Source organism: Caretta caretta, chromosome 5, assembly GCF_965140235.1.
Source record: "Caretta caretta isolate rCarCar2 chromosome 5, rCarCar1.hap1, whole genome shotgun sequence".
Classification (NCBI taxonomy): domain Eukaryota; kingdom Metazoa; phylum Chordata; order Testudines; family Cheloniidae; genus Caretta; species Caretta caretta.
In genome coordinates, this window is record NC_134210.1 from 110,280,980 (window position 1) to 110,295,978 (window position 14,999).

At 40.2% G+C, this 14,999-nt stretch overlaps 1 protein-coding gene across 9 annotated transcripts in view; it reads right to left on the bottom strand.

The window, feature by feature from the left end:
* FREM1 (FRAS1 related extracellular matrix 1) overlaps positions 1–14,999 on the bottom strand; it is a 107,492-nt gene that overhangs the window by 75,886 nt on the left and 16,607 nt on the right. For all 9 annotated transcript variants that reach the window (XR_012668625.1, XR_007356775.2, XM_048850809.2 and 6 more), the window contains exons 3-8: positions 11,117–11,211; positions 8,344–8,645; positions 7,631–7,827; positions 5,799–6,122; positions 3,538–3,646; positions 1,098–1,229 (exon numbers count right to left, since the gene is read on the bottom strand). Coding sequence is in view for 7 of the 9 variants with exons in the window: in XM_048850809.2 (XP_048706766.1) it covers positions 1,098–1,229; positions 3,538–3,646; positions 5,799–6,122; positions 7,631–7,827; positions 8,344–8,645; positions 11,117–11,211 (1,159 nt within the window). In the remaining 2 variants the exon portion in view is untranslated. The remainder of the gene's footprint in view (positions 1–1,097; positions 1,230–3,537; positions 3,647–5,798; positions 6,123–7,630; positions 7,828–8,343; positions 8,646–11,116; positions 11,212–14,999) is intronic.

Sequence of the window (14,999 nt, forward strand, 5' to 3'; positions counted from 1 at the left end):
ACAGCAATATTGTAAAGGAGTTTAGGTCCAAAATTTGATCTATTTATAAAAATGTCTATAATCCGCTGGAGAATTAGATCCAGATTCTAAATAATACGTATATTTACTTAGAAGCTTTCCTCAGTTAGCAAGCTCCACTATTCTTTAGCCTCATCTTTAACACATTAGTGGCAAAGGAAAATAATTACATTTGAGTTAGGTCACTTTTACTCAAATTGAGTGAATAGTTTATTGAGATATAGTTTATTTCCTTACATTCACCTCTTTTTAGAGGATTTTTTAAAAGAATACCCAGTCTCAATACTTCCCTCTACTTTATTATTATTCAATAGCAGTAGAAGTAGCCAGACAGCAGAGGGAGCAAAACTATTAGGTAACAAACAAAACTGCTCCTAAAATAGCATTAATGTAACTAAAGACATAATCAAGGTGCTTTTGATAAAGAGGGAAGGAATAAATCCGTGCAGAGCAGTACTAGGTTTTTGCTCCCTCTGTTCAAATGCTGGCCATCTTAGTGTTAACTGAAATCCTGTATAGAACATAGTTTCAAAATATTTTAAATCAGATACTGTTCAGTCATTTAGATCTTTGTGCCCATCAGTCAACCAGCTACAGAGTTTTTCTGTTTAGTGTATTTATAGTATATAACACAACACAACACACACACACACAGAGTCAGCGAAGGAAATAAATGTAAACAATTGTTTATACAAAATAAAGAAGAAGAAGAAATAAAGATTGGGCCTTTCCATCCATCTTTTCCACCCGTGGGGCTCAAACCATATGAGATTTGGATCCAGACTAGCCATGGTTTTGGTTTTGCTAATGTATACGGAGTTTTGCAAAAGTAAAAATACCTCCAGTTTTGCTCTTCTCTACAAACAGCATAGACCAGTATAAAGACATTTGGGGCCTTACTGTCCTCCCAGAGATATTGGTTTTACATTGGTGTAACTCCATAGACTTCAGTGGTATTTAGGCATCTAACTTTCATTGATTTCAATGAGAGCTAGGGACCTAACTATCTTTGTGCATTCCACTTTACAATACAATACAATAATTTGTTTCCAATCCCTAAAGAGGAAATGGCAATTTACCTCTTACAGTGAGCCGTCCATGCTGTAAGCCGTCAACTGTAACCAAGCGAACACCCCTGATGTTGTCATTGTCCACTATTTGAAACTGTTGCCACGTGATTGGTCGGGACTGCCCTTCCAGGAGATCAAGGCCTACAAAGAACAGAGAATAGGTTCAGCAAAGCGTGTGTTTATAACTGGATGGCATTCAAGGCTATCAAGTGAACCTATTGTAGTGCTTTGTGCAAATGGTCAGGAGAAAGAACAAATTAAATTCCACCAACATAATTGCCTGCTATCATAAATATAAAGGGAAGGGTAACCACCTTTCTGTTTACAATGCTATAAAATCCCTCCTGGCCAGAGGCAACATCCTGTTACCTGTAAAGGGTTAAGAAGATCAGCTAACCTGGCTGGCACCTGACCCAAAGGACCAATAAGGGGACAAGATACTTTCAAATCTTCGTGGGGGGGAAGGCTTTTGTTTGTTCTCTTTGTTTACGTGGTTGTTCTCTCTTGGGACTGAGAGAGGCCAGACAGAAATCCATCTTCTCCAACCCATCCTAATCCAAGTCTCCAGTATTGCAACCAGTATAGGTAAGCCAGGCAAGGTGGATTACTTCATCTTTTGTTTTATGTGAATTTTCCCTGTGTTAAGAGGGAGGTTTATTCCTGTTTTCTGTAACTTTAAGGTTTTGCCCAGAAGGGGATCCTCTGTGTTTTGAATCTGAATACCGTATAAAGTATTTTCCTTCCTGATTTTACAGAGATGATTTTTACCTTTCTATTTTTTTTAATAAAATCCTTCTTTTAAGAATCTGACTGATTTTTCCATTGTTCCAAGATCCAGGGGTTTGGGTCTTTGATGATTTTGTAACCAATTAGTTAGGATATTGTTCCCAAGCCTCCCCAGGAAAGGGGGTATGTAGGGTTTGGGGGGATATTTTGGGGGAAGACGTCTCCAAGTGGGCTCTTTCCCTGTTCTTTGTTTAAAACACTTGGTGGTGGCAGCGTACTGTTCAAGGACAAGGCAAAGTTTGTACTTTGGGGAAGTTTTTAACCTAAGCTGGTAAGAATAAGCTTAGGGGGTCTTTCATGTGGGTTCCCACATCTGTACCCTAGAGTTCAGAGTGGGGAAGGAACCCTGACACCTGCAAATAGGCATTTCAAAAATAACTTAAAGCCTTACTATCCGCTTTCATTCCAGGCACCAGACTAATTATTTTACTCAATGTCACTTAGACCTCTGTTACAGAGGAATTAAACAGTTTGGTTCCCAGCTATCTAACAGACCAACTTCCTGCCTCAGTAAATCAGCTAAGGTATTCCTGTTGAGAGCTCATAGACTTGAATGTCCAGGAGATGGGAGGCTGGAGTTAGTGGAGTGCCTTTGGTTCTGGTATTCACTTCCTTTGTCAATGCACTAGAGCCCAAAGTTGGCTGACCTTCAAGGCACAGTGCATGGCACAACTTTTTACTTAAGCATCCATTTCAGGTTGGGTTAGATACATGGGTACTTTTCTCTAAGGGTAGGCTGAGGACTCTTCTTCTCAATCCTCCCTTCTATCATGACAACATGCTGCTACGGTCATCTTCAAGTGTTAGAGATGGGTTGGCCACTGATGCTGTCTATCTCAGAGATCAAAATTACTGCTTGATTTCAAAGGAATAGCACTGGCATGAATTTTGTCCATGATGTGTTTTCAGTTTATGTTTTTAATAGTAGTATACATGTGCCCATAGGTTTTTGAGACTAATGCAGATTTATAAATATTAACATAAATTAATACATTAATATTGTCAAAATAGCAGATAAGGCTAGAAAAGCCACACAACACCACTTTTAACTCCCTCTCCGACAGAATCCATTGGCCTGATTTAAGACAACACAGCAGACTCTCAATAAATAACATCAAAGATTCTCCTGGGTTAGCTAAACCCACACTCTCAGATTTTAAGGCCAAAAGGGACCATTATGATCATCTAGTTTGATCTGCTGCATAACACAGAACATAGCATTTTTCCAAGTGATTCCTACAACAAGTCTGTAACTTCTTTAGGACTGACCTCTGAACAGCAGGAAAACATAGGTTGTGCAGATTAATATACAAGGAGCAGAGGGAATTATATGGGAAACAAAATAGGAAGGAAGGTATTTTTTAAAAAAGTGGCAGAAAGTAAAATGTCATTACTGTATTTAATTAAGATACAGAATATCTTGATTTTCTCATACCCCCATTTCCTGCTTCTGTTACTCTGCATTTTCATTCTGTTTCATTCTGACATTTGTTCTAGCTTCTATGACTGGGTCACACCAAAACAGAGAAGGAGAAACAAACAAACAAACACAAAACACACACCCTGAACTTTGAGCTGGTCAGACTGTGCATCCAGACCTGAAAGTTGTACCTTCAACCCATCTCTGCATCAACATACATTTTGTAGCGAAATTCAATCTCACCTGTATTCCATGACACCCGAGGAGCATTTGTATCTGTTGTTCTGATGGAAATATGCACAGTGATTGGTGAACTCCTTTCAAAGTAGAAGTCATGAACCTCTAACTCCACCTGTTATATAAAAAAAATACCTTTGTTGAAAAAACAGGTTGAAATATCTTTGTCTAGGTGTGTACAAAGTATATGCAGCATGCAGATAACTGAAATATTAGTCTCTCTAAACTTCAAGGGATTTGGATACTGTGATAACCATAGTTATCAGTATGTTCAGTATGTTATTAAAACCCCTAGTTTTCTGTACCACCTTATAGCTCTGTTTTCCTGTGTTGCAATCTTTACAGTTAACACAGGGAAAATAAGATTAAATATAGCTGTAAATTTATATACATTAACAGGAAAGATACACATTTTAATTTTCACTAGGGTGGACTAAACTCACACAGGGGTTTTGCAACAGTAAATAGCTTTGGGGTACATTGCCTTGCTCAGCTTCTGCTTTTTAAATCTATCAGATGCTGGTAAATAAAAATGTGAGGAAAATTAAGTACAAGTTGTACAAAAAATAAAAATAAGTTTTTAAAAACATAAACACTTCCCAGGGATTCTGGAAGGTGACCCCATCAGGCAGATTTTTAATTATAGTTTCCTTAGACAGCTGCTATTACTGCTTGAATTCCTGTGAGGGTCCCATGACCCTGCTGAACTAAAATAGACATGCCCTGTCAGCCTACTGGGATCAGACTCAGGTACCACAATATTTTACTGCATAGACCTTGTCACTCTATTTCCCTGCCTATTCCTTCTTCATCCCTTTGCTTTGCTTCTGACTTCCTGTCTCTTCACATATCTCGCCACTGTTAGAATGAACTCCTTTCCGAACCTCCTGACACCTGCAACTATCTACCTGGATCTCTTCCTGGACTCTTTCTCTCATCAAACTGCTTCTGAAAATACATAATTTCTGTCCTACCTCACCTCTTCTTTCTCCTTCCACAGTGTACTATTATTAAATGCTGTAACACCTAACGCAGCAAAATATTTATATCAAGAATAAAATATTGAGGAAAACATCATACAAAAATAAGTAAAACCCAGTGGCACAGACCTGACGTGAGGAACACAACTAAACACTGTGATGGGCAGAGTTGGAAAAGATGTGCAATTCATTTCTTTAGGATTTAAAATATTTCTGTAATCTTAGTCTCACAATTTGGCGTTTCTGACGACAATAGATCAAGGGCAGGTCAATATTTAAAAAGCTGCAGCGGCATAGTTGCATCTCTCTAGCACTTCAGTGAAGACGTTACTACACTGACGAAAGAGCTTCTCCCATGGGCATAGCTAATTCACCTCAGCAAGAGGTGGTAGCTGAGTCAACAGGAGAAGCCCTCCCATCAACAGAGCACTGTCTACACCAGGGGTTAGGTCAATTGCCCAGGGGTGTGGATTTTTCACACCCCCGAGCAATGTAGTTATATTGATGTAAGTGTGTAGTGTAGACCTGGCCTAAATAAGTAGTGAACAGCAAAAGAACACCTGATTTGTGTTAGACTGCGGTAAACTGATGGGTCAGAATTAGTGACACACCTCATAATGAAGTACAGTTGGGCAGTATACTCAGCAGACACTACCATTTAAGATTCAAAAGAAATAATAAAATATACATAGGGCTTGATTCTGATCTCACTTACACCAGCAAGAAACTTGAGTAACTCCACTGAAGTTGGTGGAGTTAGCAGATGTTAAACACATCAATGAGATTGGAATCAGGCCTATTGTCTGTATATAATACAAAGAATTTGCCACTAGGTTGCAGAGGTGATTTGCAGTAAACAGTGACCTGAGTCGACACAGAGAATGTGACTCTTGTAGTACCAGAGGTAAGAATGTATGAAAATGTGTGAAAGGAAGTCAGTGCTCAATAAATGATGGGCAGGGATGTAAAGAGATAAGATCCCTTAAGTGATACATTTTGGTCAGTCAAGGTTGAGTTCTACAGTAGACTGAGGGGACATTTTAGAGGGTCTATGGTAGCTCATCAGAGTCACAGGATTCTCTTTCATGGGATTCCCAGCAGTAACAGCAGCAGACTTCAAAGAAAAATGTAATAAAAATATACCTCACATTTTAGTGAGGTATGTTCCCAATCAATAGAAAGATTCATTTTGCTCATAGATACCTATTACAAATGAACACCTCTATCGACAACTTACTGAATGCTAGAGGGGGGAAAAATAAGAGGCTCTGTATGTCCCATTGTTACCTCATAATTCCTCCTCTCTGTATGGCTGTTGTTTGGAGGCTGATATGCTATAAGCATCTCACTGAGATCTTTCCACGTGAAGGAGGTGATAGGCTTGGTATGGTCTAACAGATGAGTGATGTAGCCTTGTGGGGGTGGCTTGGTAATGTTGAACACTAGCAGGGATTTGGGTGTTTCACTGTCTTCAGCATCCACCGTTGTTGTTGTCATGGGGCTCAAAATAAACTGGTCCACCTCCAGGATGAACATAGCCATGAAGGCAGCTCTGGGGTTTTGGTTGGGAATGGCACCTTTGATTCGGATAGGGAGCCATGCATGCTCTGTCTATGAAAGGAAGAAGAGTCAGGGTAAAATATAGTTCAAGTAAGATTTTATATGAGTACTCCAGTGGTATTTAAGCATACTGTATGCCTAAGGTTAAGCACATGTTTTTTCCTTTGTTGAACTGAGTCCTAAAGAACTAACCCACTGGTTTTCAACTTTTTTTTATGTTGGGTTCCCCCTGCCATTTTATGGGAAGGGCAGGATAATCATGACCCTCACATTGAGAACCTATAAACTATTAAGGAGCTGCTTTGGCCCCGCCCCCTGAAGCTGTAAATCATGCCATGCTTGGAGGAGGAGTTAAAAGGAAGGAAACTCCACTCAGATGGTGGGAACCCTGGGAAGGTAACAGGCTGTTGAGCTCCCTGTTCCCCAGGAGAGATCTGCCAGCCAATAGTGCCTCTGCTCTTGCAGAAAGGAGGACACAGATCCCCTGGGCTAAGTGGGAAGAGACTGAGACTTATACTGGAGACCCAGTGGACTCTGGGGCAGACTGTGATATTTCCAAGGCTCTCTGAAGTAAGAGAGGTTGATACCGTCACTGAAGCAGCCTACGGGTTTCTTGCTTTTCATTTTTACTTTTATTTAACTTTGGTTCCTGACTGTGGATGGTTTTGTTTGTTTCACCTGTGATCCTGAGAGGGGAAGAAACAGCCAGAAGGCCTTGGCTGGAGGGTTGAGCACTGGCCCTTCTAGACTGACATGCCCCACAACACCTGCAGGGGTGTGGGCAATTAGAACCACTCACCTGTGCTCCCCATTTAGCTCCAGAAAGGAGTGCTCTGCCCAGAACAGATCAATGACAGCATCTCAAAGTAGTTATGCTGACATTAACTAATGCTCACTGCCCTACTGTGATGTAGGTTACAGAGGTGGTATTATCTGCAGCGTACAAATAGGGACACCAACTAACAAAGATGTTAAAGACAAATTCTAATTTGGGGTGATTCTGTTTTTGGGTGCTCAACTTGAGATTCCAAGGGCTTGATTTTCACAGGTGCTGAGCATCTGCAGCTCCTATTGACTTCAGCTAAAATTGTGGGTCTCACGGCCCCTGCAAATCAGTTCTTCAATATCTTAAGTTGGGCTTCCAAAATTACTGTCTACCTTTGAAAAACTGGTCTTAAGTGATTTGGTCAGGAAGGTCACATTAGTAGCAGGGCTAAGAATAGAAGCCTTGACCTTGAGTCCTATACTTTAATCACTACACAGGCTCTCACTATGAGGTTATTACACAAAGCAATTCAGTTACTGATAATGGTTGTGATGTCATGCATAATCATTTTTCCTATTCCTCACCATCCCACTCCTTCCCTCCCTGCCCCTTTTTATACTTAGTGGTTGCTGCTCTGAGTATTCAAGTTATTGTGTAGCATTTGCCCCCCAGTGTAACTCCATTTACTTCAGTGGAATTATGGCACCCATTAATTTGGCCATTGTCTACTCACACAAATAAAATCATGAACATGACAGAATATCAGAAACTACACAGCTGTATAAAACTCTACCTTGTGCAGAGTTTTGCTTCTGCTGTCTGTGAGGTCCAGCCTGATAGGAATATAATCAATGTTGGGTGAAGGAGGGTCAAGATGCTGATATCTAATTCCCATCAGCAAAAATTCCTCACAGCTCATTTTGGTGTTCTGAATCACCTTCAGTTCTGGAACACAGTTCCCACTCGTGCACCTTTGACTTGTTCTGTGCTCTATAATCCAATAGAAGCTGTAGTAAAATATTTGTTTAAACAATAAACTTGATAAACAGTACAGAAAAGCTCAATTTAGCTCAGCTAAAAGTGCAGTAAAAGGGCAATGTAACATAGCATAGGACTCCTTTCCCTCCTCTCTCTCCCTAAATAACAAGTGTGTTGGGTTGACTGACATTTCCCAGCTCTAACTTCAGTTTCTTTGTTGTGTTTCTGGTCAAGTTAGCCTTTCATTCTGGCTCAGATATTAATCCAACAACACCATGCCCAAAGCCTTGAAGCTTTATCGTAGATCTTCAGACAAAGACATAGCCAATTTTGGAGGACTGAGCACCTCCATTTTAACTTCCATTTTATCCCTAATATCTTCCTACTCTCTCTGACTCTTAGTTGCATCACCACATCCATTTTAAGTAACAGATCTTAGCAATGCATATGAAGGAAACTATTGTGGCAGGTATTCTGCCCACTCTCTTTGTAAATGTTGTTAAGACAAACAATTAAAGCATATCATACTGGATCTAGGGAAGAAGCTATGAGGTTGATCTCCACGAGGCTCTTCTTGCTGAGGTTCTCCAATGACAAGTTGACCATGGGCTGGAAGAAGAGTTTCTAAAGAGGCAAGTCTGATGGTACACTCCAGGTTTGTCTTCTTGTCATAGTCAAAAGTGAGCACATTCTTGTCAATCTCCCTGGACAGGCCATAAAACTCAGGGACCTCCAGCACATTGGTGCTCATTTTGATGATATTACAATCTGGCTCAAGTAATTGAACTTGAAGAATGAACATTTCTGTGAATGTTTCTGTTTCTGTAAATCTGTCGAGGATAAAAAATAATTAGTAATATGTCATTACAACTTCCCTCCATTGGCTGTGAATTCAGCATGATCCTCAACTCTGAAATTCCCCATTTCTGCACATCTCCTTGTCACCACATAACTAGGTGGTCAAGTTCCTGACCCTGATAGAGATGCAGGACTTTTCTCCTGACTCACCCTGATATTGAGGGCTCTGGCTTGGAGGTGCAGAGTTGTTTCCATGGATTTATCCCAAACCAGGTCTTTCTTATTTGTTTGAATCCAGGATAATAAAGGATTTGATTGTCTTATAAAGCATATAGAATTTAGGGCAGGGACAAAGGGGTCTCAGGAAACAACGGTGGGAACAACCAAGCTCAGGGAATTTTATGGCAGCTGTCATGTAGGTGAGCTATAAAGGTGTTCCCAGAAATACATGAGTGAGTTTGCACTCTATCCATTGTATATGCACTATACTAGGAAACACAGGGTAGGAATGCTACTTACTTACATGCCATTTCTATGACAATGCCAGTGTATGCCACTTTTTCAGTTTTACCACAGCTGGAATTTATCAGTGTCTTCTCACCTTGATTATTTCAACTCCCTTCTCTGAGGCATCTCCAAATCTTAGATCTCCAGACTCCAGAAGGTGCAGAATATTGCATCCTATCTTTTCACACGTATTAAAAACGTGATCACACCACCCTCATGGTCAGACTCCACTGACTCCCTATTCATTTCAGAATCCAGTTCAAAATTGTTCTCCTTGTTTTAAAAAAACTCCCCAAGAACTTGTTCCACTTATCTCATGGACCTGATTTCTCTCTCTCTTCCCCACTCCTGCACCACTATTCCAGTTTCCTCCTCTTCCAATACTGGCTTCTGCTCTGTTTCTTCACACATCCTTACTATTGCTGATCCACAAATCTTCTTTGTAGCTCTTGCCATCTGGCTGTGCCTTCCTGTACCTCCTCTGTACATGCTAATAGATCAATTAGAAACCCTGTATCATCCTCTTATTGATCTGTCTTTCTCTCAGATGGATCATGTGATCTAACATTACATTGTTCACATGTTTATGGAAGTTAGACCTGCACATCTGATGTGATAAATAACGTTACACCTTTAACATCAAAATGGACACAGGACTCTAAAAGACTTGAATCTCAGGGAAGATGGGAGGAGAAGATCAGTGGAGGTCACCCAAGGAAGAGAAAGTAACAAGCAAAGAGAGAGGTGGTAAAAGACAGAGCCTATATTGAACCCTGACATGCTACAGATTCCATCAAGGGAAACATTCTATCCCCCAATCTTGGTACTTTAATCCGCTCCAATTCCTATATATCATTCATTTGGGGCAAAAGAAGGATGGTCCAATGATTAGGGGACTAAGGTCTTGGAAGGTTCTGCTGTGTTGAAGACTTTCCCATGTGACCTTTGGAAAGTCACTTAACCTCTTTTTGCCTCAGTTCTCCAGCTGTCAAATGGGGTTAACAGTACTGTACTATCTCATAGTGATGTTGTGAGGATAAATACGTTAAAAACTTATGTTGCTCCAATTACCATCATATCTGAGAACCTAGTGCCATAAATAGAGAGAATGTGGTAGAGTGGCAGAAGGCAAGTTTGATATACTCCTTTTAAAAAAAAAGAGAACAAATTATTTAAAGCCCCAGTGGAAAGGACAGGGATAGAACTGTTGTGCATGGCACAATGAGGATTCTGTGCCTGGAACTGAACAGCTGTTAAAGCAGAAAGGGGCTGCTCTAATTTATACCAGAGAATATTTCAGGCCCTGATACAGCAGAATCTAGTGGGCATAAACTCTCAAGACAATATGTTTTTGTTTCTCATCCAGGAAAATGATTTCTAAAGAGGGATCATGAGAATTATTTATGGCCTGATTGTCATTTCCTCGCTTACGTTGAATGGTACCTTACTCCACAAGAAATCCCATTGATGTCAAAAGGATTACTTGTGGAGGAAAGCATTGCTCAGTGGGAGCAAGGGTAGCTGAATCTGACCCTTAATGTCTGTGCAGCACTTTCAGAATGTGATGCATCTTGTAAATGCTGTTGTCAGTATTAACAGCACTTCGATGCATCCGACGAAGTGAGCTGTAGCTCATGAAAGCTTATGGTTAAATAAATTTGTTAGTCTCTAAGGTGCCACAAGTACTCCTTTTCTTGTTGCGGATACAGACCAATACGGCTGCTACTCTGAAACCTGTAGTATACAAATAAACCAATGTTTAGTAATGTCAACAAATATGTTTTCAGAGTGTTTCTTGTATGTATTTTGACAGATAATACTATAAATAGATAGCAGCGTGGGTTATTGGTTAATGATGCCTTCCAGTGTACATAAGTAGTTACTGCAGACATAAATGGAAGAATTTTTATTTGCCTGAAAAATGGACTTCTTTTTCTTCATGAAAAACAGTTGTTTTACTAGTGATAATAATGCATAATGCTTCAGTGCTGCTTACCTGTACAGCCTAAGCACGACCATGTCTTCATCCAAAATTGGACAGCCATTATGAGTATACTTGACTTCATTAGGAAGGAAATGACAGTCAAATACCTATTGAGATGGAAAGAATAGATAAGTAAATGCTGTCAAGAATGTCAGGTTCCAGCATTTCCTTCTTCTGTTCTCTGATTGTCAGAGAAGTGCTCTTAGAACAAACTTTTTAATCTCTATTTTGTTTCTACAAATCAGGAGTCAGACTTTGGTTGTTCAGTGTGTGACAGACTATCCACTTCCTGAACCAACTTCACTGAATAAAAGTTAAACTTCACTGAATTAAGTTGACCATCTTTGCAGGTCATTGTATTAGAAATACAGAGGGTTATGTACCATTGTGAGATTGTATGGAACTTTATCAGGAAGACAAGATTAATGCAATCTCTGGAAGATATTAGGAATATCCAGGGTCTTTTTTGGAACAATAAGTGTGAAGTGGATTTCCTAGGAAATATCTTGGGGTGAGAGGAATGCAAATTCTCCCTTCCAAAGCCAACCTTTTGAAGATACTCATTGTGTAGGAGCTACCTGTTCTCAAAGATCCCCAAACTGTATAAAGTGTGAGTTAAACATGTTGTGAGCATAATGCATTTGAGCTGAAACTATGATGAACTGGTAATCCCAAGAACTCCCCTTGGGTGGAAGGTTGGAGGACTGCTTCTGCCAGAATCCATGTTAGGGTTGGGGTTAATTCTGGTAAGCTCATTAGCATGCATGCTGGTTCATTTATTATTTTTAATATGTTTTCTCTGTAATTTTTTAGTAAAGTCAACAAATATGTTATCAGAGTGTTTCTTGTATATATTAGCTTAAGAATGAAGTAGGCTTGCATAGGAAGTATTGTGTGTTTCTTTATAACTGTAGCAATTACATCTGTTAACCATTTCTGAAGGAAAAGCAAGCAGGTGTCCTTGGGCAACCTGTCTGTGCTGGGAAATACACAGTGAAGGCAGGGAACTGTGCAGCCTGGAAATATACCAGTCAGAAAGGAGAGACATGTGTCTCCACACAGAAAGGCAATGGCTGGGGAGCTGGAAGCCTGAGAATGGGTGCCCTGGCTGGACTACTAAAGAAAATACAGGTACAGGTGCCCTGAACTGTGGTACAGAGTTAGCAAAAGAAGCAGAGATATATTGGGCACCAAGGGGCTACTGGTATTCTACAATTTTAAAAAGAATAACTTTTTCAGTCAGAGCAGCACGCACTTAAGTTCCATTGACGGGACGTGCTTGAGAGGTTTGCAGAATAATGATGGATTCGCGCACATACTCAAATGCTTTGTTGAATTAATGCTGGATGTGAAGACAAAGATGCATGTCATCAGTGTATCTATCACAGAAGGCAACTCTCCCCTAAAAGTATTGGGCCTTCCATAATCAAAAGCAGCAGCTCTTCAGTATTCAGCAATCGGTCAACCCTTAGATAATAGAATAGTCGTTAACTAATGCTGGATGAAAATACTGCCTTTTGTTTCTTTCAGTAAATTCCACAAAACTAGAATTTACATTATTTTTATATTATGAAAATATTTACATTGCAACAGGTTGCCAACATTTAAAAATATAATGTGAATGTCGGTTGCATGTTGTTCTTGTCAACTTGAGGCCAGGTGGTAACTGTCATTTGTTTCTGGGGCTCTTCAAATATATCCCCTGACTTTAATTTTATAAATAGGTGCACAGCAGATAATATTGTAGTCCAGTAACTAAAGAGTTAATTTGTTCTCCAAGCAGATACAGGAGGGTTAAGATAGACTTAACTGGCTACAGTATCCTGGAAATAATCAAACCAGATTCATTGTTGCAACAAATGTTCTAGCTTTTACTTGTGTGGAAGTAGCTTGTGAGAAATGTGGTGGTTATGCTACTGTTTCAATCTCTTGTTCTTTTGAATCTCTCTTCTATGTCTAAGAAAAACTAAGCAACCCCTAAAAGGGTGCCTTGTGATTTTTCAGTCCATAGCATAACAGTGAACAACTTTATCAGCCTTAACCTGCCTTTCTCTTTTCTTTTTAGTGATGACTTTGGTTAACATACAAACATTAATCAAAGTATTGTGAAATACATGTTCTCTATTATAGAGTAGAATGATATTTAAATATTATTTTAATTAGTGAACTAGAAAGTGTTAAATTAAGTTCTCAAATCATGATGTTAAGAAAGAATACGCAGCTGAAGTTAGGACCATTTGCCTAAACAACAAATATGCACGGTGTATAATTTAAAAAAACCCTTTCTGCATGCTAGATCTCCACAGTTCAATGTTGCACTTTAAGGGTCAGCTTCAAAGCTGGTGTAAATCAATGTAGCTCCTTCAAAATCCAGGGCATTACACTGATCAACACAGGTTGAGCATCTGGCCTCAGTCTGAGAACTCAGTTTTCATCATGCATCTCTGGTTTAGGCTGTGTGATCCACCAGAGGATAAGGTTTATCTTATGAATAAACATTTTTACAAGACATCATTAGTTCTTGTTCTTAACTGATAACAAGGGAGATTTTTTTAAAAATGCAGAACCTTTCTACATAAGCCTCCTACCATTGATAGATAGTGATTATAAAATAAAGGCACAATCTGCTTTGCTAAAAGAAACATCTGTTTTATGTTTCCTAATATGTTCTTCTTTTATACGAACAGGCAACTGTAATTGTCTATAAATTTCCTAAGTAAAACAAAGGAGAGCTAAATCTTTTCCTAATTACTGTCTAGCTTTATTTTTTCCACTTCAACTGCTTTTCAATTACAATTTATAATTAAATTGTCACACATTCCTGTTACATTACTCACTTTAATGACAATAAACCGTATCAGACTAGAGACAATTTCTGACTGCAGCATTTACTGGTTGACAGAGCATGCTCAGCACCAACCATGGGCTAGCTTAATACCAGAGTAAAGGTTAGGTTAACACTTTAGGCCAGTGCCTAGGACTCTGCCTCCCAAAGTCATGTGATTAGATTAAAAGCTTTCATTTCAAAAAAAGTTTCTAGCCCTGATGGTTGCAAATAATAGATCGAAAACATGAGCTGAGTGGAAGTGTTGCAGTGACATCTGCCTGAGTCTGCAGACAGCCTCCAGCAAAAGGAAGAGCAGCAGAGGCTAGAGTCAAAAGACTCCAAACACAACAGCAAAGCAGAGCAGGCCCGTTCATACCAGACTAGACCCAGGTGGCCCTGTTGGTGCTGCTACTACCCGAGGGTGCCACCCTGCTGCTTGTTGATAAGGAGGGCCACCTTCACCAGTCCAAGAGGGTGCCTTCCCAGCTCCTCTGGATGCTGGGGAATTGGAGAGGAAGGCTCCTTGCTTTGGTTGTTGCCTCCTCCAAGTAGCCAAGGTAGTACAGGGCCCCCCTGCCACTTCCCTGGAACAGAAGGCCTTATGAGTAGGGTCCTGGTCACTGAAGGAAGAGGAGGAGGTGAGGGTGAGAGGACAGCTGCTGGGTCTGTTTTCCAGGTGTCCAAGAAGTAAGGTTGTGGTGAATACACATTCCCAGTGCTCCTGGAGAAGTGGCTCCAATCTAGTGCTTGGCACAGCTCAGGGTAGGAATGCAGCTCAGGGTTGCATTATGTTGCCTTCACTCCCTGGAGCCAATGGACTCAGGCAGCCCCCAAAGTAAGTTACAACATCTTTAGGTCTGCTCTAACTTTTGCCCAGCTGCCTATTTCTCAAGGAGCCACTCCAGCCCTGGGGGATTCACTAGGGCATAGAGAAGTCCTGGCCACTCCCCTCTTTTCTCCTATACATGCCCCAAGCATCAAAGGGTCCAAAAGGAGGGGCTTGTAGAAGCTAATTCAGGGTCTCTGAACCACACAAGGATTTTTACACACTGGGAGAATCCTCCCTGA